Source organism: Elephantulus edwardii, unplaced genomic scaffold, assembly GCF_000299155.1.
Source record: "Elephantulus edwardii isolate Elephantulus edwardi_28Jun2011 unplaced genomic scaffold, EleEdw1.0 scaffold00273, whole genome shotgun sequence".
NCBI classification, from domain to species: domain Eukaryota; kingdom Metazoa; phylum Chordata; class Mammalia; order Macroscelidea; family Macroscelididae; genus Elephantulus; species Elephantulus edwardii.
Genome location: NW_006400023.1, coordinates 2,699,354 through 2,727,286, shown reverse-complemented (window position 1 = coordinate 2,727,286; position 27,933 = coordinate 2,699,354). Strand labels below are relative to the sequence as shown.

Sequence of the window (27,933 nt, the reverse complement as noted above, 5' to 3'; positions counted from 1 at the left end):
CTATATAGAACAAGGCTGTCAGTTTAAGTATATCACCAGCTAAATAGTAAATAAAGACTTTAAAGTGCTCTTGTTCCAAGCCTTGGTCTTTTCAGTTATTTCCTATGGATCTGGAAGTTGGATAATGAATAAGAATGACAGAAGAATTGATGTGTTTGAGTTTTGATGTTAGTGAAGAGTATTGAATATCCCACGGACTGCCAAAAGAACAAACACGCCATCTTGGAGGAGGATGGGACAAGGATGCTCCTTAGAGAGAAGTACGGTGAAACATGGTCTCATGTACTTTGAGTATGTTGTCACGAGGAGCTAGTTCTTGGAAAATGATATTATAGTAGGAAATAGAGGTTCAGAGAGAAAGGAAGACCTCTGACAAAATGGATGGACACAGTGACTGTAACAATGGATTTGACCATGTCGGAGAGGTGAAGATAGCAAGTTTCAAATCTGCTGTTCATGAGTGAGTTGTCATTGACTCGATGGCACCTAACATCAACAATAATACTATGTTCCTTAAAGTAATGTTCTACTCAAAGGGACAAAATACTGTTTTATTTCCTATAAGTAAAACCCCACTCCTGTCTATATGGTTCTAACTCATAGCGAGCCTCCATCAGATTCTGAATGCACAGAATTGGGTAGGATTTAGTTGTACAAAGAGTTGCTGTGAGTCACAACTGACTCAAAACAAGAAGAGTAAAATGATGGAATTAGAATTGTTTGGGGAACATATTGTACATATTTACAAAGTATTTTTCAAGAGATTGAAAGTTGAAGAGCTGTTGTTAAGAACCTGAAACTTGCAAATATCTGAGTCTCTTGTGTCAATGAGGTAGAAAAGAAGTATCCTGCCGACCTTCAGTTTGATAAATATCATTGATGTGTTCAAGTACATGTAATCTAGAGACATTAATAGACAAAATTCCTTTGTCTTTGGGTTCTAGCTTCTTGAAAATTGTTGTTCCTATGCATAAATATGTCTTTGGTGGACTTGGGGAAGCGATTGCTAGAAGCAGCAAGAAAAGGCCAAGATGATGAAGTGAGAACATTGATGGCAAATGGTGCCCCATTCACTACTGACTGGGTAAGAAAGATCTCTTCATTATTCCCAGCGTGTAATTTCATCAGCCTTTTTCCTAAAGGCTAAATGGACTTTATTGATTATTCTTTCCCTTTATGCCTTATTACCTTTACACAAATTTTATTTGTGCAGTCTGAATATTTGGTTTTCTTTTTCTTCAGATGGAAAGATTCTCCTTTGGATAGGTGTCAATGTAATTGTGCTTTTCTATAATGCTTTTTAGATTATTTTCAAAAGGTTGACTTTTTCCTGGAGTGTACTTTGATTATAGATTTCTGTAATTAGGTAGAAATTCAACAAAATTAATAAGGGTCTATTTCTTAATAACTGGTTATTTTTTCATTTTTCTACAATATGCACAGGTTAATAAGGAATTGTTTAGCCATTTTGTTTCCTTTACTACTATTTAGGCGAGCTCTGGTGGCATAGTGGCAAGAAGCTGCACTGTAGTCCCAGAGGTAGGTGGTTCGAATCCACCAGATGCTTTGTTGGAGAAGGAGGGACAATCCTGTACCAGTCAGATCTGATTGGATGGTACACACACAAAAATAAAAATAAAAATAATAATAAGCCTTTACCACTGTTTAAAAACATTAAAGAGGAAGGTATAATTTCATTAGCTTAGACAACAAACTAAAGAGAGTTTCAAAAGACTGAAGTCCCATTTATAAAAGAATCTTTCTTAGCCCTAAATAGTTAGTGGGGTTTTTTTTAGTATTGCCTAATTTTAACAATTTGATGAGAAAATGTTTTCTATTCTGGGTGATTAATTTATAACTTCAAAGCCAGCAGGTTCTTAGCACTCAGAAAAAGGAAGAAAAGAAAACACTTGAGATTAGCATTTCTATTAATAGCTCTAAAAAGAGTTATGTGAATTAACTTCAGTCAGTCGGAGAAGCAGAATATTTGAAAAGCAAAGGATACACTAAATAGGCTTTAAATAATGAGTGGATCAAAGGAAAGGAATAGATCTCAGGCCAAAGTGGAATACTGTTAGTTAATTCTTCCAAGATAAAAATTGAGATTGCACAGATTTACTTATGCTATTGACATGTCTCTTCTCTACCTCATTGGTTTTATTTGCTTTGCTTTCCTCTAACAGACTTCTATCCTAAACAATCGAATTTGGACCCAAGTTCCACATGTAACTTTCTAGTCTCTCCTTTTTTCCTAAAAATTGCTTTGGATTTACCTCTCCAATCTTTTTACTCCTGATTCTAAATGCTACTGTAGTAAACACATTTTTTAAAATTTTTATTAATTTTAATGGAAGTTTACAGAGATTTAGGGTTTCCAGTCATTCATTGTTGCACTTTTCTCCCTGCCCACTCCCTCCCCCTCAATTCACTCTTCTCCTTGAAAAGAAAAATAAAAATCTCTCATTGTTATGTAATCCCTCTTCCCCAAGTCCACTCTGCAGCCTTCACTCTGGACTTCTGTAATGATAAGAATACCCATTCATATATCCCTTTAAACAGTTCTCTCCCTCATCTGTTTCAATGCAGTATACATCATTCCTCCCCTCCTTTTCTGTCTTCCCTCATAAGCTGACGTCAGTCCCATTTTACAACAGTGGCCCTATGCAATATTTATCCTTTTGTGACTGAGATATTTTACTCAGCATAATGTCCTCCAAGGTCATCCATTTTGCATAATATTTCATTAGTTCCTTGTTTTTCAGTGCTGCATAGTATTCCATTGTGTGACTATACCAGAGCTTCTCTATCCATTTGTTTGTTGATGGGCAATTGGGTTGTTTCCAGCTCTTTGTTATTGCGAACAAAGGCGCAATAAACATGGGTGTGCGTATATCTGTTTGGGTGGCAGTTATGGTTTCTTTAGGGAGTAAACTCATTTTTAAAAACCTTTTTCTAAGTCCTGCTTAAAAGAATTTCCTTTAGTAGAGAATCTTAGCTGATAAATCTACCTGATTTAAATCTATTAAAGTTAGTATTTATTTAGCTGGTGATATATTTATTTATCCATAAAGTATATTGTTATTTTTTTTTAATTAAATACTTTTTTCAGCTCTGCCCCATCCGATTCTCTATACAAGGACAAGAACCAGAAGATTCACTTCTTATTCACTTGTATCTCACTCTTAATGATCCAGGGCTTTGCACATAGTGGATAGTCAATGAGTATTATTTTCCCGCAGCTTGGAACATCACCCCTCCACCTTGCAGCCCAGTATGGTCATTATTCCACAGCAGAAGTGCTCCTTCGAGCAGGAGTTAGCAGGGATGCCCGGACCAAAGTGGACAGGACCCCCTTGCACATGGCTGCAGCTGATGGACATGCACACATCGTGGAACTGCTTGTTAGGGTAAAACAAGAATAGTGGTGGGGCTGTGTTGGAAAAAAAATTACCAAACCATCCACCTCCCTCCTCCTTATTTTCTGACTTGAACATGTGGTAGCAAGTAGGGTTGGGAAGGATTATGCTAGGATAGTTTATAGCATTGAGTTTCATCTCTTTCAGGAGTTAGCACAGCTATGAGAAGTTTGTTTTCTAAGCTTTTTAAAGGGTAAACAGACTTTATTGATTTTTCTTCATTCTTTTTCAGCAGGTGTTCTCTGTACTTAGGCCTATTTTATCAAGCACTCAGCGCTCTGTTAATAAATGCAACAAAAATCTGTTCTTTTCTCCTTTTTTCCCCATCTGTCATAATTCCCCAGTGATGTCCTTAGACAACCCACTCATTGAAATCATTATGTCTGTCAGCATTCAGGAAAATTTGAGAAATGCTTTCTCTTTGATATTCTTTAAACGTGATCTAAATTTGAAAATGCGTAATCACTGTGGAAATCATCTGTAGTTGGTGATAGGATCTTGCACCTGTGCTACTATAACTAGTGTCTTTTGGAAAAATTACTTTTTCTGTCACAGAATGGTGCAGATGTGAATGCCAAGGACATGCTGAAGATGACAGCTTTGCACTGGGCCACAGAGCACCACCACCGAGATGTTGTAGAGCTGCTTATCAAGTACGGTGCTGATGTACATGCTTTTAGCAAGTTTGATAAGTCTGCCTTTGACATAGCCCTGGAAAAAAACAATGCTGAGATTCTGGTTATTCTCCAGGTATGATTCTTCTTATACTCCCCAGAATATCCTTCACTTGAAGTTAAGTATTTAAGAAGTTAAGAAAATAAGTAAAAATTATTAAAGTAGTACTTCAAGTGGGTTTCAGTCTTGTGACTCAATGTAATTAGTATCTTTCTAAAAAGATTCTGTAGAACTTTGAATTTTTCTTGGTGATTTAAAACCAAAGTGTGGCTAGTCCAGAAATAACATTTATTTGATTTTGTATTTATTTGTTTTTATCCTCCATGAGAAAAATCTCTCATTTTCCTTTTTACTTAGTCTTAACTTGAGATAATATAAGCCACTGTCTGTGTTTTGAATGTACATCACAACTGATACAGGATAGATCCAAAACTTACTGAGTCATAAGAAAACAATCTCAGAATTAAAAATTAGCTATGATTATTTCACTAATTTCTTAAGCAAGCACTTTTATATTAGGCACTATTATGGGCAATAGGATGAGAAATACAAAGACTTTTAAGACATGGCTCTGCTTTCGGAGTAGTCACAGCATCATGGAGTTAAAAACCAGAAAATAAAACATTAAAGTCCTCCAGGGTCTCTCCCTCCCACTCTCCCTTTGAGTGGTTTCCAACTCATACAGTGACCCTCCATCAGGTTTCCAAGGCTGTACATTTTAATGGGAGGAGACCACCCATCCTTTTCACTTGGAGCAGCTGGTGGATTCAAACCATTAGAGACAAAAAGCCTTTTTGTTAGCAGTGCAACACCCTACCCCACCAGAGCTCCTCTAAACATATCTTGCAAGTGTTACAAGAGCACAGAGGAGAGAGTTCTAATGATGCTTAAGGGAAGACTTAAAGAATATGGAAAATTAGAACTGAATCTTGAAGGAAAAGTAGACACAGAAGTAAAAAGGTAATATTCTAGGCTAGGGAAAAAGGAAATGAAAAGCAAGAATGAAAGACATGAACTGTTCAGGAAAGAGTAAGTCAAGAAGTTCTGTGATGAGAGAATGGGCAAAGTAGAAGTAGAGCCAAAGGTTGAAAATTAAGCTGGGTCTGAAAACAGGGTTATCATATGGCATGCTAAGGAGTTTGGACTATTTTGTGAAGATCCGCTAGAAAATGAGTGATATGATTAGATATGTTTAATAACAACAGTTTTTGGGAGTGTTGCATACGTACGAGAGAGAGGAGACAGGCTGAAGAATGGTTTGATTAGTCCAAACAGGATCCAGTGAGAGCTTGAACTAAAAGTGGACAGTACATTAAAGGAGCAGATCAAAACAAAACAATAATCCAGCCTTGCTAAAGCAGTAAAAATAATTTTATTTTTAAAAATGAAGTTAGAGGTGCAGTTTCCAGGAAGAATTTAGCAGTAACCAGAGAATGAATAATTTATCTCAACTGAAGTTCTTAGCAAGGGGATGATTATATATGAAAAAGACATAATCCTATTTCTATTGCATTTTCATTTTTGTTTGTTTTACTGACAGATGGTTCTCCATAGACTGGTTATCATTTTCAACTTTCAATTCCTGGGTTAGAGTTTCTTTCAAAACTGGACTTTTCAAAAGTGAACGTGTTTATAAAAAACTGTTTCTGAAAGTTAAATAAATAAATGTAAGGTTCCCCCCCCCACTAAAGTTGAGCAAATATTCCTGGAAGCAGAATGCAACATATGGAACTAAACTTTAAAATCTGGCACTCATTTATTTGCTTGTTATGTATTCTCCTAGGAATTTCTTCAGTGGCAGAATGGAACAAGTAGTTGGACAAAACTCTAGAGAATATTGTTCTCTGCAGGGCATAAGGGATCTCTTGCCAACATGTTGACTTGTAGATAATTGCTCTTAGAATATTAGTGCCAGAAATTATTTTCTAGACTATTTAAGCCAAACCTCTCTTTTTTTTAAAACAAAACAAAACACCAAAACACAACAATAAACAAGACCTGCGAAGATAAAATGAATTGTCTAAAAGTTTTTGCAAACTTCTTTGCTTTTCTAAAATAATAACAAATTTGAGAAATAACAACATACCTGCTGGGGAGCTCTGGTGGCCTAGTGGCAAGGAGCTGCAACTACAATGCCAGAGGTGCACAGTTCAAATCCACCAGATGCTCTGCCGAGGAAGGAGGGACAATCTCCTCCTGTACCAGTCAGATCTGATTTGACGGTACACGCACACAAAAATTAAAAAAAAAAAACATCCACCAGATGCTCTGCCGGGAAAGGAGGGACAATCTCCTCCTGTACCAGTCAGATCTGATCTGACAGTACACAGACACACATACACAAAATAAAATTAAAAAAAAAAAACCATACCTGCTGCCTTGGTCTGGAAAAACAGCAATCTTACTGAGAATACTGAGCTCCCTGGTGATGTAGTAGTTAAGTGCTTCGCTAGTAACAGCAAGATTGGTGGTTCAAACCCATAAGCCTCTCCTTGAGAGAAAGATACATAAAGATTGTGGTGGTGGTTGTGGTTTTTTGTATCATCAAGTCAGAACCGACCTATGGCTGACCCTTCAGTGGGTTTTCGGAGGCAGTAAATTGCAAAGATGGTTCATCTTTCTCCCCTGGAGTATCTGGTGGATTTGAACCACATACCTTTGGGTTGGTAGCACAGTTCCTTACTACTATGCCATCAGAACTCCTCCAAAAAGGCTGTAGTCTTGGCTTACAAGGAAGCTATACTCTCTTATAGAATCGCTTATAAGCCAGACTTCACCAATGATGATGGGTATGGGAGGCTCCTTGGCTCATTCTCTGTAGTTCTTCTTGATAGAACATTGCCAAGGGTTGGGGAGTGAACAAGACTGTTTAATAACCATATAGCCATGGCTAATAAATGCTCTGGAATATCCTGGCTTGTTTGGTAGGAAGCAATGCAGAATCAGGTGAATGCTAATCCTGACAGAGCCAACCCTATGAGTAACGCTGTGACCATGGCTGCTCCGTTCATCTTGACATCAGGAGAAGTTGTCAACCTTGCTAGTCTTGTTTCTTCAGCTAACACCAAAGCAACTTCAGGTAATATTCTGATAATATGATATTTATTTGAAATGCTAAAAACTAACTGAATCCCAAGTTTTCCCATAAAATGAACAGAGAAACTCTTTGATGCCCACTCATTTATTAAAATACCCTCCAAACAGAAGATTTGTAGTGGATCTTAAGGTTAATAGATTTCATTTTTTTTCTGTGGAGGAATTTTACTTAAACTGAGGGAATATCAGACACAGGGATTATTTGTAGATGCCAAATTTGATAAAAGTGAAATATTCTAGTGTTATGCCTAACACAAAATGAAAATATAAAAGTGTCTCTCAAGATAGTGCTGTGGGCCATCTTTCCATCCCTCAGTCCGACGGGGTCCAGAGATGCTGCCCAAGGAGAAGCCCAAGTCCACTTCAAATTTGTGTTGGTGGGCGATGGTGGTACTGGAAAAACAATGTTGGTGAAATGTCATCTGATTGTTGATTGCAAGAAGTATGTAGTCACCATAGATATGGCAGTGTGTTCCACACCAATAGAGGACCAATTAAATTCAACATGTGGGATACAGCTGGCCAGGAGAAATTTGGAGGGTTGAGGGATGGCTGTTATATCCAAGCCCCGTGTGGCATTATGTTTGATGTAACATTGAGAGTTACCTACAGTAACGTGCCTGACTGGCATAGGGATCTGGTTTGAGTATGTGAAAATGTTCCCATTGTGTTGTGTGGCAAAAAAGTAGACATTAAGGATAGGAAAGTTAAGGCAAAACTCATCATTTTCCACCGAAAGAAGAATCTTCAGTACTATGATATTTCTGCTAAAAGCAGCTACAACTTTGAAAAGCCTTTCCTTTGGCTTGCTAGAAAACTAATTGGAGACCCTAACTTGGAGTCTGTTGCCAGGCCTGCTCTTGCCCCACAGAAGTTGTGATGGACCCAGCTTTGGCAGCACAATATGAGCATGATTTGCTCAGACAACTGCTCTCTTGGACGAGGCTGATGATCTGTGAGAGAATGAAGCTGAAGCCCAGTGTCAGAAGTCTAGTTTTATAGCCAACTGTCCTGTGATATCAGTGGTGCCATGTGTTTATTATCTAGCGAGCAGAACACATGCTAAATCTCTGGGTTGCTGAAGGAGATGAATGAGCTTCAGAATGAGTGTGGCAGTTAAATAAACCTTCATTTTGTGGACCTTCATATTTAACTGTTTTGGAAGGCAGTTATTTCCTTGTTGAGTTTCAAATACGAGACTGCTATAGTCATATCACAATATTCCATGGTAAAATCTTGTTAGTGTTATTCCCATGCCATTTTGTTTAGAACCAGAATAAAGTTGTATTTCAAATATATATATATATATATATGTATATGTGTGTGTGTGTGTGTATATATATAAAGGAAAGATAGTGCTGTGGAGGAAGTATTCATGTCTGAAGCAATAATAAAGCAAAATAGACAAAAGTGTAGTGGTAATATAAAAGAGTTAAGTACAGTTATTTGAATAAAGTATAAGAATCTTGTGTCATCTGCGTAACGCAGTTTGTTGATAGATCTTCCACCAATCTTGACCCCACATTTCTCCTCATAGAGCCCAGACTACTGGATAATCTGTTCTCCATACAGGTTGAAAAGGTATGGAGACAGGACGCATCCCTGGCGTACGCCCTTCGCAATTTTGAACCATGCAGTGTTTCCTTGCTCTGTTTTGATGACTGCCTCTTGGTCCAAGTATAGATTTCTCATTAGCACAATCAAGTGTTCTGGGATTCCCATTCTTCTCAGAGACACAACCCTGCTTGCTGAAACTGAGGAGGACCTGAAGCGCTTGCTGCAGAGGGTCAAGGACTGTCGCCTCCAATTTGGATTGAGGCTCAGTGTCAAGAAGACAAAGATTCTCACCACTGGACCAATTGGCAGTATCAGGATGGATGGTGAAGAGTTTGAGATTGTTCACAGCTTTAATTTGCTTGGCTCCACAGTCAACACTCTTGGCACCAGTAGCCAGAAAATTAAAAGATGTATTACCATGGCAAAGTCTGCTTTTAGGGACCTCTCCAAAGTACTGAAGAGCAATGGTGTTTCTCTGGAGACTAAGGGGCATCTGATACAGGCCTTAGTCTTTGCTATCACTTGTTATGCGTCAGAGTTGGACAGTGACTAAGGAGGATAGAAGGAGAATTGATGCCTTTGAGCTGTGATGCTGGAGAAGAGTATTGAGGATACCATGGACTGCTAGGAAAACAAACAATTCATCCTGGAAAGGGTTAAACCAGGTGGCTCCTTGGAGGCAAGGATTCTGAGGCTCCGTCTGACATACTTTGGTCATGTTGTAAGGAGAGACCGGTCCTTGGAGAGAGACATCATGCTTGGGAGTGTGGAGGGATAGCGCAGGAGAGGAAAACCCTCTATGAGGTGGATTGATTCGGTGACTGCGGTAATCAAGATGGATGTGTCAGAGACCATGAGATTGGCACAGGACAGAGCAGAGTTTAGGGCTGTTGTACATAGGGTCGCTATGAGTTGCAAGCAACTTGACGGCATATAACAACATAAAAATCTTGGTTCACATGAGAGCATATTTTAAAACAACAGGGCAGGGGAGCTCTGACAGCCTAGGGGAAAGGAGCTGCAGCTACAATCCCAGAGGCACACGGTTCGAATCCACCAGATGCTCTGCCGGGAAAAGGAGGGACAATCTCCTTCTGTACCAGTCAGATCTGATTTGACGGTACACTCACACAAAAATAAAAAAAAAACAACAGGGCAGAATACTTGATGTTGATCTTTTGAGATCAGAATATTTGTAACAAAAGCTTCTATATAAAAAAAGAAATAAATTAATTTCTTTGAAATAGTTCCTTTTACAAATACTTGTTTTATGATGGAACTTATATCTTTATTTAAATAAGTTTCTATATGGACTATTTCTTTTTTCTGTTGAACTTTCATTTATAAAGAAACAATTACATTCCTAGTGAAGTTTGTATAATATATAAAAAGGGTCTTGAATTGGTTTATTACTGAGAGGCAGTATGGTAAAATAGATATATAATGTCCATAGAATTTTGTATTCAGAATTTATATTAAATACTTGTTTACTAATTTACTAGCTTGACTTTGAGAACACTAATTATTTCTCTAAGCTGTCTTTACTTACTTGTAAGATGTGGATATATTCAGTCTTGTTTTATACGGTTGTTGTAAAACTTTGAATGTTTGTGTTTCAGTGCCTGTTCCATAGCAGTGCTTCAGTTTTGTTTTTAAATTGCCACGAAATTGATTCTGACTTACAACTACCCTTTAAGACAGAGTAAAACTTCCCATAGGATTTCCAAGGCTGTAAATCTTTAGGGAAGTAGATTGCCACATCTTCCTCAGTGGAACAACTGATAGGTTCAGACTTCTGACCTTTTGCTTATCAACTGCTGTATTTCCTATTGTTAAATGAAAATATACATTCTCAATGAAGAGTAATGTGTTCTGGTGGTGGTGTGCTGCTAAACCAGAGACCACAGCTCTATGGAAATTTAAGTCCACTCATGGCTCAAAGGAAGAAAATGGGCAATGTCCTCCAGAGATATATACAGCCTGGGAAACCCAGTGGAGGGTCAGCTGTGAGTTGGTTCTGATTGGATGGCAGTGAGTGGGTGCAGTGAATTATTCCCAGTGTGGCATTCTTTTCCTCTGTAAGGACCACAAGAGGGCAGTACTGAGATTTCCCCTCCCCCCTCCCAAGACTATTAACAATTAATTGAAGATGAACCACTTTGCTTCACCTGTACTGAAGACAAAAATTGGCTTACATATAATCAAGTCATTCATAACACTGTGTATTTGAAGTTCAAACTACAATGATTAGAGCAAGTGCTTTTATAATCCAGAAGTCTTTAGATACCAGTGAAGGTTCACAAATGTGACAAGTTAAGTAGACTTGGTCTGTAGTAAAACTGAAATTGTCCACTCTCAGCTGGAATGTTGAGCAAGGTTGACCATTCAGATTAAAAGTTCTTTTGCCTTGGTTCCCAGAGGCCAGTATGATGCTTGTTACATTGCTTTGAACAGAGCTACTCTTTTTTTTCTTTAAGATAAATTTTTATTTTATATTGGTTTGCTTATAAAGTTCATATACATTGTTTCACACTATCCTTCATTCACATTATGTTTCATATAATCATTTCCATTCATTATATTTTGTCAAATTAATCAATATTGAAATATGTGCACCATTGCCTTGTCTTTCCAGATCCCCCTGCATCTTTCCCATTTCCTTTACACACACACACCCTCCACCCATCAAATTGTGTGACCCTGTGATTTCCCCCAACCCATCCTCACCCCTCTGCTCCTATCCTCTTCTTCTTGGATCCTCATATACATTTTAATTTTAGTGTGTGTGTGTGTACTGTCAGATTGGATCCAACTGGTACAGGAGGAGATTGCCCCTCCTTCTCCAGCAGAGCATCTGGTGGTTTCAAACTCTGCGCCTTTGGGATTGTAGTGCAGCTTCTTGCCACTTGGCCACCAGAGCTCCACTAGTTATCTTTCTGTTTCTACAATAATATACCTACTCTCCTTTTCTCTGTTAATGTTGTATGAAACATTTATAACATATCAACATGCAACTACATAACCATATTGTTGTTATGTGCTGTTGAGTCACCTGCAACCCATAGCGAACCTATGTACAACAGCTCTGAAGCCTGCCCTGTCCCAAGCCAGTCTTACTGATTCTGACACACCTAGCCCCATTGCCACAGTTATTGTATCATTCCATCTCATCCGGGGTCTTCCTTTCCTTTGCCGTCCCTCCTGCTTTCTGAACATGATGTCCTTCACCAAGGACTGATTCCTCCTGGCCACATGCCCAAAGTATGTAAGACAGAGTTTTAATATCCTAACCTCCAAGGAAAAACTTGGTTTCAACCTCTCCAAGACAGACTTAATTGTTTTCTTGGTGGTCCATGGTATGTTCAAGACTCTTCCCCATCACCATAACTCAAAGGTATCAATTCTTCTGTCATCTTTAGTCTTTGTCCAACTCTCTGATGCATAGCAAGTAATGGCAAAGACCATAGCCTGGATTAGGTGCACAGTAGTCTGCAGACAGATACTGTTGATGAGAGATCCCAGAACACTTAATTGTGCTTATGCGAAACCTATCCTTGTACCAAGAAGCAGTTCTCACAACATAGCAAGAAAACACTGCATGGTTCTAAATCAGGAAGGGAGTGCATCAGGAATCCATCCTGTCTCCATACCTTTTAAATCTATATACAGAACAGATCATCCGGGAGCTGGGCTCTGTGAGGTGGAGTGTAGCATCAGGACTGGAGGGAAATTCATCACAATCTGCATTACACAGATGTCATAACCCTGCTTGTCGAAACTGAGGAGGACTTGAAGTGCATGCTTCAGAAAGTCAAGGACTATAGTCTTCAATATGGATTGAAGCTCAACATCAAGAAGACAAAGATTCTCACCACTGAGCCAATTGGCAGCACCATGATGGATGGAGAAGAGATTGAGGTTTACAGCTTGCTCGGCTCCACAAGCTTGGCATCAGCAGTCAGGAAATCAAAAGAAAAATTGCATTAGGAAAATCTGCCATCAGGTATCTCTCCAGAATACATAACCATATTAACTTTCTGTTTACATTACATTTGGATATTTATTTTCCTTTCATTTTATTGGGGATTTCTGTTGGTATAATTGGTAAAGGGTTGAGCTGCTAACCAAGGCCTTTCCTCTCCAGCTGTTCAAATCCACCAGCAACTCTGAGGGAGAAAGATTGGCATTCTCCTCATGTGCAGTTTACAGCCTCCCACAGCCTGCTGCAGGGTCAGCTGTGAGTCATTTCTGACTCAGTGGCAGGGAGTAAGTGAGTTAGGGGGCTACACTGGCAACTGCAAGTTGAACTCACTAAACTGCATACAACAGATGACCTCTCCAGTGCCATCTTAACAGTGAAGCAATTCTACCTATCCCTTTAGCCGGGTGGCCTGCCTCATGTGTAGTCTGCTTGAACTTTACAACAGCTTATTTACTGATTGCTAGTGATTTATAAATAACAACAAAACTGTTAAAAAACCCACCCAACCATATTCTAATCTACATGAAGAGTGTATCTAACAATTGCTTATTCCTTGTTTGTTTCATCTGAGAATATTGTGTATTCTTATGTCAGCATTTGATATGAGAGACTGAGTGATGAGGAAAAGATGAACTGAGCAGGAAAATTGGGAAACAAACTGTAGCTGAATCTTGCTCAGCATAACATCATTAGATAGTTTCCTTCTGGAGGTCAAGCACTGTGTTTCACGCAGACCATTTGGTTCCCTGGGAATTAAGATTATTCTAAGAGAGAATAAAATGGAAATATCACCCCTGTCTCCATCCTTACTCCCACAGTCATCATTGAAAACCCTTGATTAAGCTGGTTTGGGACAATAAGGGCTACTATATAGTACTCCACAACATTTAAATGTATAAAATAAGTTACCTAGATTAGTCATATAAGAAAGGACTCCTCTGTGGAAGTATTCACTGTGGGTTTTTTTTTTGTTTTTTTGTTTTTTTTATTATTTTTGTGTGTCAAATCAGATCTGACTGGTACAGGAGGAGATTGTCCCTCCTTCCCCAGCAGAGCATCTGGTGGACTTGAACCGTGCGCCTCTGGGATTGTAGTTGCAGCTCCTTACCACTAGGCTACCAGAGCTCCCCTTCACTGTGGTTTTTAAGGGTTCTCAAGTCAAGTACAACTCATAGTGAGTGACCCTACGAACAACAGATCTGACCATCCTGTTCTAGGCTTAAATAGAAGCTTCCTTAAGTATTTTACTGATAACTGACTTCTAGATAGAAGAAAAGGTGGAAAGAATCATTAGGCACAGATAGTAAGGAAGCTTAAAAATTAAGAGTATATTTAAGAAGTTATAAAGTGTATCTGAGCCTGAAACTACACAGTAATTTCTAGAATGTAAGTCTACAAATTCTTATATATTTATATACTCTAAATTATACAACTCTGTTGTTAAGTGCCATTGAGTTGAGTGCAACTCATAGCAAACCTTAGAACAACAAATCTGAACCCTGTCCTATTCTGTACCACCTAATCATCCCTGATAGGTTTGAGCCCATTGCCCCAGGCACTGTATCAATTCATTTAATTGAGGTTCTTCCTCTCTTTTGCTGACCCTCCACCTTCCCATGACATCTTTCCAAGGAATAGCCTCTTCTAACAACATGTCCAAAATATGTGAGATGAGGCTTCGCCATCTTTCCCTCCAAGGAACATGCTGATTGTACTTTCTCCAAGACATAATATGTCTGTTCTTTTGGTAGTCTATGGGATATTCAGCATTCGATTCTTTTACTGTCATCCATATTCATTATCCAACTGTCAGATGCAAAGCAGGTGATTGGGAAGACTGTGGCTTGAATCAGGTACATCTTAGTCTTTAAACTGACATCATGCTCTTCAGGACTTTGGAAATATTCCTGACAGCAAACTCTCCAAATGTTTTATGTCTCCCTATCTCCTGACTGCTGGTACCAAGGGTGTTGAATGTGGATCCAAACAAGATGAAATTGTTGACAATTTCAGTCTTTTCTCCATCTATCATGATGTTGGCTATTGGTCCAATGGTTAGAATTTTTGTTTTCTTGATGTTGAGATGTAATCCATATTAAAGGTTACAGTCCTTGATTCCTCTGCAGCAAGTCCCTCATGTCCTCTTTACTTTCAGTTAGAAAGTTTGTGTCTCATTTGCATAATGCAGGTCATTGATGAATCTTCCTCCAGATGTCATGATCTTCTCCATGAAGTTCAACTTCTCTAACGATTTTGCTCAGGATACAGATTGAGTAAGAGTGGTGAAAGGATACAACCCTGACTCACTCTTTTCTCTATTTTATCAGAGGTTAGTATTGCCACATTGTTCCCTTACTCTGTTCATACAACAGCTTCTTACTCTAAGTACAGATTTTGCATTATTAGGTGTTTTGGAATTCCCAGTCTTCTCAAGGTTCGACAAATGCCTTTGCATGGCAAAAAACACCCCACAAACACAGGCATTCTTCTGGTATTCTATGCTTTCAGCCAAGATCCATTTGACAATAGCAGTAATACCCTTGATGCCACAGCCTCTTCTAAATCCAGCTTGAACTTCTGTTAGTTCTCTGTCAATATATTGTTCTATCCATTTTTAAATTATCTTCAGCTATTTTTTATTGCATGTGATATTAATAATATTGTTCAATAATTTCTGCATTCTGTTAGATCACCTTTTTTGTCAGTATGAATAAACATGAATCTCTTCAAATATGTTGACTGTCTTCCAAATTTCCTGGCACAAGCTGGTGAGCACATCAGAGCTGCATCTGTTATTTGGAACATGTCCGTTGGTATCCTGTTGATTCTTGGGGCCCTATTTTTTGCCAATACCTTCAATACAGCTTGAACCTCTTCCCTTATCACCATTGGCACTATATCATAGGCTACTTCCTATATCATTTATAAATTCATACATGATAATTATTAACTGATAAAAAAAATAGGTAACAGTGAAGGGAACTCTACAAAAATAGGGAAGTAATCAGGTACAGGGGGCAACCACGATTTTATTCTGACAAAGCTTTATCTCATACCAGTTGTCAAAGAAGAAATGCTTAAAGATTCTAGCTCCAGTATGAGAAAACAAAACAAAGAAGGGTAGATCTGAAGCTGAGAGACAACAAATTGCATAATAAGTACTTCTGAGATTATAGCCAAAACACATAAGGAAATAAGACATAAAATAACAGGTTATGATGAAAGTTTAAAAATCACTTCATGATGTAAGTAAAATGGATAATAATTATTTTAAGCATTAATCCATTATGCTACCTTTGAAATTCAGCGTAAGAAACTGTTGTTACACAGCTGGCTAATGAATAGAGGCTAGGTGATTGAGTCAAGCCCGGGTGGGGCCTATTCTCTTGGTGTTGCTTCATTTAGAGTGAAGCACACTTTGTAGGCTTACTGCCTGTTGCCAAGGAGAACGCCGCACAGCCAGCCTGGAGTGTGGGCGGCACGCCTGTCTGTTGGCCGTCAATACTCAACATTGGCAATGCCAAGAGAATGAGTGAATGAGAGGAATGTGGTAGCCCAACACCAGGCTATAGACTTAATCTCCTTTAAGAAAAAAAAACTGTTTAAAAGAAATTTAACACTGAAATTGGTTTCTGTTAGATTAAAGAGAAGACTAAGGACATTATTGGGTACAACTGGGGTTTTGACTTAATAAGCTATTTTTAGTTAATTTACTCCTGATGGACTTCATTTGCCTTTTTTACTGAAATAGGTGGCCCCCAGGCCTCAGCAGTACAGTTCTCAAATTCTACCACCTCAGTGCTGGCCACTCTTGCAGCTCTTGCTGATGCATCAGCCCCCCTCTCCAACTCACACAAAGCCACAGGTAGGTAAGGAATAGCTGCTGGATGAATCATTTCTTTCATTTTAATATCTCCAGCAGATTTCATTTTCATGAAATAGTAAAGAATTGTGACTAGAGGCATCTCAAGATGTAGAATCATTAAGCCTCAGGAGAAAAAAAAATTCTTAAATGATCAGATAGCTGAGTAAGATCAAAGAATGACTAAGTTACTCCTTTGTATTTTTTGCAGTTTCGAGTTTGTTTATCCCAGCTCCACTTGCTTCATATTGAAATATTTAGTTATGTATTAGCAGATTTTTTTAGATACTCTGTTATGTTTTGACTGATGCTGTCATAGAATGATTCAAAATAGCAGCCTAGACTCGTGTATTAAAGTTATTAAACTGTGGAGTTTGTTTGCTGCCTCTCTCATTGCTATATTCGGTGTTCTTTTTGTTGTTATTGTTGTGTACCATCGAATCTGACCCAACTGGCACAGGAGGAGATTGCCCCTCTTTCTCCAGCAGAGCATCTGGTAGATTTGAACTGTGCCCCTTTGGGATAGCAGCACAGCTTCTTGCCACTAGGCTACCAGAGCTCACTAGTATCCAGTGTTCTTCAGGTTGAGTTGCTTTTATTTACACTGGAGATATTTTGCATTTCCAATGAAGCTGAACAATTGCAAGCTATATAGTAGTGCCTTTCTGATATTTAAAACAAAATATTTTCTGGACACTTAGCCAGCACTAGTAGTCTGTGAGGAAAGGGAAAAGGCTTAGAGTATCACATAAATAAAACAAGTCTAAATAGCCATCCAGGAACCTTTCTGGAACTCTCTAGAAATCTACTCTATCATAAATAAAAGCAGATTGTTCTGGTTTCTTTCTGCCATTGATGTTTGGGTGGTAAGAACGTTCTTCTGAAGCCAGAGAGTCGGCATCTAGTTCCCAAATCAGTAAGACAGTTGATTTAACTACCATTGGAAAATGCTTGTCATTTTCCTGTAACATCTAGTCCCCACTGGATCACTTTCATTTCCTTCAACTGCTCCCCCACCAACCAATTTCTGCAGCTCTGCAACTGCATCCCTGCCCATCCTCACCCTTTGCCCCCAACCCTCACCTCCTTGTACCCCCAATTTGTTTTTTCCCAATTAAAAAAAAAAAAAGAAAAAGATTGGAGTCTAGAAAAAAAAAAGAACGTTCTTCTGGCCCTATTTTTCTACTAATAGAAATCATAGATCTCCACATAGATGAGTATGAATGGAGAGCATGGAAAAGGAGAAAGGAAAGGATTAAACTTATTCATGGTTATGCTGTTTTACTCTTTAATTGTGAATAAATCACAACTTCTCCAGGACTCAGTTTCTTCCTGTCTAGTATGATGGTTGGATTAGATTTTCTGTTTGGTCCTTTCATCTGTAGCATTTCCTATTTGTTTATATCTAGGAGGTGTGGATGCTCTGTTTTCATTGAACCAATTGACTGTCTGATATGGGCAGTCCATATCCCATTTAGTAGAAATTTTGCCTGCTCTTTAAATAGAGGAATTCCATAGTGGTAGGAACAGTTTCCCCTAAGTCATTGCTGTTGAGTCAATTCTGATTTGTAGGGATTCTCTAAGACAAGTTAGAATTACCTTATAGGTTTTCTGAAGCTGTAATCTTTACAGAAGCAGACTACTATATATTTCTCCTTCAGCAGCTGGTGGATTTAAAGCAGCACTGTTGGTTTAGTTAGTAGCTGCGCTCTTAACCAGTGTGCCCCCAGTGCTCCTCTTCCCCCTGATTTGCACCAAACTCACTGCCATGCAACCTTTTCTGACTCATTCAACCCTCCCTCAGGTTTCAGAGGCTGTAAATCTTTATAGGGGGAGACTGCCCATCTTTCTCCCTCAGCGTGATTGGTAGATTCAGCTGGTGTTGACCATTCGGTTAATAGCTCAAAACGCTATACAACAAGGCCTCTCTTACTCCATTAGTGTTTAGTATTTGGGGTGTTTACTAACCAAACTGAAAATCTTGATTCTATACAATCGATATCAAACTCATGTTGTTGTGTTATGTGCCGTCAGGTCTCTTGTATTTCAGAACAGCCCTATGTACTACAGCCCTAAATCCTGTTCTGTCCTTTGCCAACCTTATTGTCTGACACACCTACCCCCATTACCCCAGTCATTGAATCAGTCCAACCCATTGAGGGTCTTCCTCTCTTGTGCTGTCAGTCCACCCTCCCAAGCAGGATGTCCCTCTCCAGGGATTGGTCACTTCTTGCAATATGTCCAAAGTATGTCAGACTTCAGCTTCAGAATCCTTGCCTTCAAAGAGCAGCCTGGTTTCACCCTCTCTAGGACGAATCTGTTTGTTTTTCCAGTAGTTCAGTAGGTATATTTAATACTCTTCTCCAGTACCACAGCTCAAAGGAACCAATTCTCCTTCTCTTATCCCTAGTCATGATCCAGATTTCTGACACGTGGCAAGTAATTGCAAAGACCATGGCCTGGATCAGGCACACCTTAGTCTCCAGACTGACATCTTTGCTTTTCAGTATTCTGAAGGGGTCCCTGACAGCTGATTTTCCTAATGCAATTCGTGTTTTAATTTCCTGGCTGCTGATACGAAGAGTGTTTATTGTTGAGCCAAGCAAACTAAAGCAGTTAACAGTCTCTTCACCATCTATCATAGTGCTGCTAATTGGCCCAGTGGTGACAATCTTTATTTTCTTGATGTTGAGCTTCAATCCATATTGGAGACTATGATCCTTGATCTGCTGCAGCAAACGCTTCAGATCCTCATTTTCAGCCAGCAGGGTTGTGTCATCTGCATAACACAGGTTGTTGATGAGTCTTCCTCCAATCCTGATGCCACATTTCCCTCATACATCGCAGCCACCTAGATGATCAGTTCTGCATATAGATTGAAAAGGCATGGCAATGAGACACATCCTTGGTGTACACCTTTTCCGATTTTGAACCATGCAGTGTTTCCTTGCTCTGTTCTGATGACAGCCTCCTGGTCCAAGTATGAGTTTTGCATAAGTACAATCAAGTGTTTTGGAATTCCCATTCTTCTCAGAGTTAATCCACAGTTTCTTGTGATCCACACAGTCAAATGTCTTTGCACAGTCAATGAAACACATTGACAGACATTTTCTGGTACTGTCTGCTTTCAGCCAAAATCTATATAACATTTAACTATAAAATCCCTGTATCATGGCCTCTTCTGAACCCAGCTTTCATAGAAAGGTGCAATTAGGTCAGTTGGTATTATTATTATATCTGATCTCTTGGATGAAAGAACCCATCTGCTATTTTTACTTCCTCAACTTCTTCAGAATTTTTGGCTACTTGATACATTTTCTTATTAGTTTACTACTAAATATCTCCACTTTATTTTTATAAATATATCTACTCTAATTTCTAGTTTTGGTGTCCTTTGTGGTATCCTTTTTGTGCTACATGGGGTCTGCAGAACAGACTAGCCAGATGAACTGGGGTCTGTGGTCCAGAGTTTGCCAGCATTTGGGTGTGCCGGGATGGTAAGATACTGAAAGGTTGCGCCACGCCTAGGGTCTTGGGAGACAGACTTAGTGTCAGCTGAATGTGGCCTCTGGCTTCTTCTTGAGGTGTTCTGGGCACTGATGTGTCAAATGTGTTAATGGTTGGTTACCCAGTGCAGACAGTGTGAGGTGGAACTCCCCGATTAAAACAAGCTTGGGAGCAGGAGTGGCATCCACTTCCGTAATAGCTTGCCTCCAGAAACCCTATGAACCTGGAGAGAGGATGAAAGACACACAGGCATTGAGGACTCTTCTTCATAGGGTTGCTGTGAGTTGCCTGTGACTCGATGGCACTTAACAACAAAACATCAGCATAGAGAAAGATCACTTGGCCCAGTGGACAGAAAGCGATGCTACCAAGCCAAAGGTGGGTGACTTAATCCGTGGCCCTTGGGCCTGTCTTTCATTGTTTTTGTTCAGACATTCCTCTAGGTCATATAGCCCTGGTGTGTCCACTTACCATACAGCGGTAACTTGCGGTTGCTGTGAGGCTGAACACTGACACTGATGTGTCAAATGTGTTAATGGTTGGTTACCCAATGTGGACAGCGTGGGGTGGAGCTCCCCAATTAAAACAAGCTTGGAAGCAGGAGTTGCATCCACTTCCGTAATAGCTTGCCTCCGGAAACCCTATGAACCTGGAGAGAGGATGAAAGACACACAAGTGTTGAGGACTCTCCTTTATAGGGTCACTATGATTCGCCTGCAACTCGACAGCACTAAACAACAACAACAACAACCCTGTAAGTTCCTCAGATATTTAGATTGTAATGATTTTCCCTGAAAAATAGGTTTCAAGATCAAGTGTATTTGTATTTTGTCCTGCTTTGAAGAGTCACAGTGCTCATTCGCTAGTTAAGGCTTCTGATATTGTCTGCAAAACAAGTTTAGACATTTGAAAGCTCACTCGTACATAGAATCCACTTTTAGTGCAAAATAGTAACATCTCACTAATGACATTTTGGACAATGAATAAAGAAGGTGAAAGATGAAATGATGCATTTGAATTGTAGCTTTGGCAAAGAGTTTTGACTATTCCATGGGTTACCTACAGAACCATCAAATCTGACTTAGAGGAAGTACAGTCAAGGTGCTCCTTGGTGTCAAGGTTGGTGAAATTTTGTCTTCTGTACTTTGGGCATGATGTCAATCCTTGGAAAAAGACATTATGCTAGAGAAAGGAGAGAGAGAAGGAGAGGAAGACTCTGAACAAGATGGATTGATAAACTGACTGCAGCAATGGGCTTGAACGTGGCAAAGACTGTAAGGATGGCAAAGGACAGAGCAAAGTTTCAATCTGTTTTATCATTGTGGAGCTGTGATGGTAGTTGACTGAGTGGCACTTTACAACAACAACTAGGATGTTTTATAAAATACTGTTTTAATGCAGTCTCTGTTTTTCTTATCCTCTGATTTAGCATTGTTCACAAGGGCTTGGTTTTGTAAACTGTTGAATCCAACATTTTTTTTTCCAGGTTTTCCTCTGTCTCTGAGTCAACATTTTCGAAGAGGTTAAAATAGTTCTGTTCATGTTTTCTGTTTTAAAGCTGAAATTTTAAATTTACTTTTGTCAACTCTAGGCAATTCAGAAGAAATCATAGAAGGAAATTCTGTTGATTCTTCAGTTCAGCAAGTGGTGGAGAGTGGAGGACAAAGGGTCATCACCATAGTGACTGATGGAGTCCCTCTGGGTAATCTCCAAACTGCTCTCCCTCCTGGAGGCATTGGGCAGCCATTTATTGTAACTATGCAAGATGGGCAGCAAGGTGAGTTGTCCTTTTTAGACAATTATTTACTAAATATTTTAGACAGTTAAAACTGAGACATTAAAGCAAATAAATAGTGGAACTGGAAAGGTGCAAGTTATGGCAAAGAAGTTCTGAAAAAATAAGAGAAACCAGTTTGGCAAAGATTAATTTCATATATATATAAAGTGAGAATGAAAACCAGTAATCTGTTTTTTAAAAAAGAATAGGAACCAATAATGCACAGAATACAAAATACCAATGGCTCTTAAAAATATGAAAATAGTTCAGCCTACTTTATCCTTAACAAGAGAAATGCAGATAAATAAATACTTCCCTGAAGATAACATCATAAACATGTCAAGATTACTAGTATATAGGCATTCTTGTATTATCATTGATAAGAATGTAAAATTAATGCAATCTCTAAACAGCAAATTGGCAAGTTCTATCCTTATAAAACTTGACATACTTATTGGCTAAAAGGCAGTTCAAGTGGTCAAGTGAGTGGGTAAGAAGCTGCACTACCAACCCAAAGGCATGTTGTTTGAATCCACCAGCTGCTCCACAGGAAAAAGATGGACAGTCTCCTCCTGTTCACTTTATAGCCTCCAAAAACCCACTGGAGAGTCAGCTATGAGTCAGTGGCACATAACTATGACAAAACCTAAATACACATTTCTAACCTTTTACTTTGAAGAACTATAGGTTGATAGACAATTGTGAGAAATAATCAGACATAACCTATATTCTTTCCCCATTTTCCTATAATGCTAACATTTTATAAAGCCCAGTCCTTTGTAAAAATAAAAAGACATCGTACTGGGAAAGGTAGAGAGCCAGGGAGAGGAAGACCCTCAAGAAGACGATGGATTGACACAGTGACTGTAAGAGTGGTCTTGAGCATGATGGAGATTGTGACAGTGATGCGGGGCATAGAGAGGTTCCGATTTGTTGTTCGTAATATAGTTGTGTGTCATAGTCATATAGCATGTAACAGTAACTAGGAAATTGACAATGACAAAAATCCATCAACTCAAATGAGATTTTTCCAGTTTTACTTGTATTTATATACATGTGTGTGTATATTTAGTTATATACAGCTGAATACAGGGGTAGACTTGTGTGCATAATATGAAGATACAAAACAGTTCCATCACAATCCCAAATGCTTTCTTCCTATTTTCAAGATCACTTACTTCTTCATCCATTTCTAACCCCTATCAACCAATAATCTAATTTGGCCTCCAAATCCATATTTTTGTCATTTCAAGAATACTATATATAACCTTTTGAGATTGCCTTTTAAAATTTACCATATTTCTATTAAAAGTCAATGAAGTAGTTATATCAGTAATTCATCCATAGTTCACTGCTAAAAAAAAAAAAGTTCATTGCTGAGTATTCTAAGGTATGAATGTAGCAGTTTGTATCACCATTATAAGACATTTGAATTATTTACAGTTTTTTTATTATTAATAAAGCTTCTATAAATAGTCATGTATATGGTTTTTTGGGTTTTTTTCATGTACAGTTTTTTATATAAATATAGCTTTTCATACAGCTGGGATAACTATTCAGAAGTGCATTGGACTCCATTCAAAAGCATAGTAAGAAGAAAGAATTTTAAAGAAATTGCAAACTATTTTTTTAGTGACTATATCTTTTATATTCCCACCACCAGTAAGGTGTGAACAATCCATCTCTTCTATATCCATCCTCATTAGCATTGGCATTATGAATTTTGGCATTACTGTATTTTGTCTTAGCCATTCTGATAGGCATGTAGTATGATTTTTTTTGTGTTGTGTTCCTATGTTTGTGTTGAACTTTCTCTCACATCTCTGAAAAATAAAGCAATTGAGTATTTAATAAAAACTAAAAAATCCTAAGTAAAGACTTCAGGCCTTTTTTCTTTTTCTTAAGTTCAGATTCTAATGAAAGTTTATAGAGAACTTGGATTTCCATTCATACATTGTCGCACAATTTTCTCTCTGCCCCCTCCCCAGTTCGCTTTTCTCTTTGAAGAAAAAAAAATTATTTCATTGTTGTACAATTTCCCACCCCTACCCGAGTCCACTTTACTATGCAGCTCTTATTCTGGATTGTTATCATACAGATAACACCTAATCATTTATTCCTTTTAAGCAGTTCTTTCCCTCATCTGTTTCCATGCAGTGTACATTATTTATCCCCTCTTTTCTTAGTTTCCTCCCAACCCTTATGTCAGTCCTGTTTTATAACAGTGGGATTATGTAGTATTTGTCCTTTTGTGACTCAGATACTTCATTCAGCATAATGTCCTCCAGGGTCACCCATTTTGTATAGTATTTCATGAGTTCTTTGTTTTTTCAGTGGTGCATAATATTCCATTGTGTGGATATACCACAGCTTCTTTATCCATTCATTTGTTGATGGACGCTTGGGTTGTTTCCATCTCTTTGCTATTGTGAACAATGCAGCAATAAACATGGGTAGTGTATATATCTGCTTGGGTGGCAGTTCTGGTTTCTTTAGGGTATATTTCCAGTAGTGGAACTGCTTGGTCAAATGGTATTTCTATTTGCAACTTATTTTTTTTATTTTATTTTTATTATGTGTGTCTGTACCGTCAAATCAGATTTGACTGGTACAGGAGGAGATGGTTCCTTCCTTCTCCAGCAAAGCATCTGGTGGATTTGAACCGCACACCTCTGGGATCGCAGTGCAGCTTCTTGCCACTAGGCCACCAGAGCTCGCCTATTTGCAACTTTTTGAGAAAGCGACCTACTGCCTTCCAGAGTGGTTGCACCATTTTACACTCCCACCAGCAGTTCCAGTTTCTCCACAACCTCTCCAGCTGTTTTTTGTTTGCTGCTCTGTTGGATTTTGCTATTGTTACTGGGATAAGATGATATCTCATAGCTGTTCCGATTTGCATCTCTCTTAGAGCTAGGGATTTTGAACATTTCTTCATGTGTGTGTTTGCCATCTGAATGTCTTCTTTGGTGAAGTGTCTGTTCATATCCCATTTTGCAATTGGGTTGTTTATCTTGTTGAGGTGTTAGAGTGTTCTATAAAATCTAGATATAAGTCCCTTATCAGACATGTTATTTCCAAATTTTTTTTTCTCCAACAGATTTTTTTTTTAAATTTTATGTGTGTACCGTCAAATTGGATCTGACTGGTACAGGAGGCGATTGTTCCTCCCTCTTCAGCAGAGCATCTGGTGGATTTTAACCGCGTACCTCTGGGATTGCAGTGCAGTTTCCTGCCACTAGGCCACCAGAGCTCGCCCAGATTTATTTTTTTAAAGGAATGAATTGTGAGGAAAGAAAAAACATGAGGCAGAGAAAAATATGGGATAGAAAATAAATACAAATGTAAGCTGATTTGCTAATTGCTTTATAACCACAACAAACTGGTACAGAGGAAGGTCCTGTACAAAACACAACAAAGGTTCAAAGATGGAGGCGTTCTCTTAGCAAGGCTGAAGATTTCAGTTTCTGATATTTGGAATTTAGGCTGCAGTCCTTGTTTTTGGATGGATCACTGGGTGTGTGGGCACAGTCCATGCTTTAACCAGATTTGAACAGAAGAATGGCAACTTGGCCCAGGTAGAAGTAGATGAAGTACTTAGTTTCATGTGTCACATAACTACCGAAGTTTCTCCCCACGATGCAGTGCAAGGTGGGGTTGTACTTCTTGTCAAACTCCTTCTTGATGTGGGCCGCAGTGTCGTTCTCGCTGTTGTATTTCTCCAGCGCCTGGGTTGCGCACTCCACCGAGTCCTGTTGCATCTCCTCCGACATGTCCGCATTTTTGATCACCGCCTTTCGGTCGCACATGGTTGGTTACCGCGGAGCAGGCACTCAGCGTCTGCTATGGCTTTCTGGGGGAGGGGTTAGAGCGACTCAAGCCCCGCACAACCTACCGCCGCTCCCGAAGCCGTGGCGCATCTAAGTCGCCCCACGGCAGCCGGCGGCAGCCGCCGCCGCCTCCCAAATATTTTTTCCCAGTCTGTGGCTTTCCTTTTTACCCTGTTGGAGAAGTTTTTGGATGTGCATAGGGATTTGATTCTTAGAAGGTCCCATTCATCTATTTTATACTCTCCTGGTTGTAGGTCTTTCAGGATGCTTGGAAGACTGTTGATGTTGTGGGTTAGGGCTTCTAGAGTTCTTCCAAGCTTTTCTATGATAAAGTTTTTAGTCCTTGGTTTTAGTTCTAGGTCTTGATCTACTTTGAGTTGGTTTTTGTGTATGGTATGAGGTGTGGGTCTTGCTTGGGTTTTCTGCAGCTCGTTTTCCAATTTTGCCAACATCTTTTGTTTAAACAGCTGTTGTTTCCCCACTGAACTGATTTCATCTCCTTGTCAAAAATCAGTTGACTGTAGGTAGATGATCTGATTTTCTGGGTTTTTAATTCTATTCCATTGATCTATGTATCTGCCATTGTACCAGTACCATGCTGTCTTGACCACCATGGCAGTGTAGTAGGATTTGAAATCAGGGCGTGAGATGCCTTCTACCTTGTTTTTCTTTTTAAGAAGTGCTTTGCTTATTTGGGGCCTCTTTCCATTCCAAATGAAATTGGAGATTGTTCAGACCTTCTTTAGATAGGTTTTTCCTGCCGAATAGATAAGCTAGTTGGATATAGCTGCCGACCCATAGTCAGACATCTTTTGTAACATTCTCAGATACAAGACTTCCAGGCCTGAGAACCAATACCCTCTCTTCCTGAAGCTATCTTAGTGTTCTCTAATCCTTTGTTTCTCTCTGCAAGGTTATATTTTACCTATTGAGTTTAAAATCCAAAGAGATATAAAAAATAAAGATATTGGAGAACATATTTGCATATTTTAGAACTGAAAAAAAATATTTTTTACTATGTATTCATCGTTACTATGTCTCCCTCCAATCTGGAAGTCAGCCAGCTAAGCAGGGAGCTGGCTGGCGCCTCCATCTCCTCTTGGTGGCAGTCACACAAGGGAAGATTCTGGGGTCTTTTGTGTTGTGTGTTACTGTCCTTTTTGGCTTTCAAAGCTGCATGGGCGGTCCTGACCCTTAGAGTAAGGGTAAGTAAAGGTGGGATCAAGCCTGCGGAGCCTGCCCCAGGCCCTAGCTTAAAATCCTATCGAGCCCTCAGGTCAACCTTTAATTATTTTTGGTGAAACATTCTTCTAGGTCGTGTAACCCTGGTCTGTCCACTTGCTGTACAGAGGTAACTCCTCATTGCAGTGAAGCCTAACACTGTGACACTGATGAGTCAAATGCGAGAATGGTTATCCATTGTAGACAGTGTTTGGTGAAGGTCCCCGATTAAAACAAGCTTGGAAGCAGGAGTGGCATCTACTTCCACAATAGCTTGCCTCTTGAAACCCTGTGGACCTGGAGAAAGGACGAAAGTTATACAGGAGGTGTCCAGGACTTTCGTTTATGAGGTCACTATGAGTTACCTGCAACTCGACTGCACTTAACAACAACATAACATGTATTCATTACCTCCAATTGATGTCTCTTGTAGTTCTAACTGTACCTGCTGGTCAGGTTGCAGAGGAGACTGTAATTGAAGAGGAAGAGAAAGTAGAAGCAGAGAAGTTGCCATTGTCTAAGAAACCAAGGATGGAAGAAATGACAAACAATGTGGAGCAAAGGAAGGTAATATTTTTAGTAGTGATGGAGAGAAGAAAAGGGAAGAAGTCAAAGCTATCACTTTTAAGGTCTGAGCCCTTTTTTGTCTACTTTCTAGGTAATCAGTGATCAAGAATTCTTGCCTGCTGGTGACATGATTTACTTTTTTACAGGAAGGCAGTGAAAGAGCACTACTACAGCAACAACTCCAGGAGGCCAACCGAAGAGCTCAGGAATACCGACACCAGCTCCTAAAGAAAGAGCAAGAGGCAGAACAGTACCGCCTCAAGCTGGAAGCCATGGCCCGACAGCAACCCAATGGAGTTGAGCTCACCGTGGTTGAAGAGGTAGCTGAGGTAGCTGCTGTCGTAATTACAGAAGGAGAGGTAGAAGAAAGAGGGACAGAAATGACTGGGCCGGCAGAGACCATGGAGCCTCATACTGGAGTTTCCATGGAAACCATTACATCTTAA

General features: G+C 39.3%; 1 protein-coding gene across 1 annotated transcript; it reads left to right on the top strand.

Annotated features, from left to right (window-relative positions):
* Window positions 1–976: 976 nt before the first annotated feature.
* Window positions 977–27,933, top strand: GABPB2 (GA binding protein transcription factor, beta subunit 2). Its single transcript, XM_006900116.1, has 8 exons — window positions 977–1,084; window positions 3,240–3,407; window positions 3,972–4,166; window positions 7,020–7,170; window positions 16,478–16,591; window positions 21,687–21,872; window positions 27,354–27,487; window positions 27,634–27,933. The coding sequence occupies exons 1-8, from the start codon at window positions 977–979 to the stop codon at window positions 27,931–27,933; spliced, it is 1,356 nt and encodes a 451-aa protein (XP_006900178.1).

What these genes read in the sequence shown, in the direction of transcription:
- GABPB2 (XM_006900116.1), top strand. Translation starts at nt 977, where the DNA reads ATGTCTTTGGTGGACTTGGGGAAGCGATTGCTAGAAGCAGCAAGAAAA. An exon ending in CAACTCACACAAAGCCACAG is followed by an intron (nt 16,592 to 21,686) that starts GTAGGTAAGGAA and finishes TGTCAACTCTAG; the next exon opens with GCAATTCAGAAGAAATCATA. An exon ending in TATGCAAGATGGGCAGCAAG is followed by an intron (nt 21,873 to 27,353) that starts GTGAGTTGTCCT and finishes TGTCTCTTGTAG; the next exon opens with TTCTAACTGTACCTGCTGGT.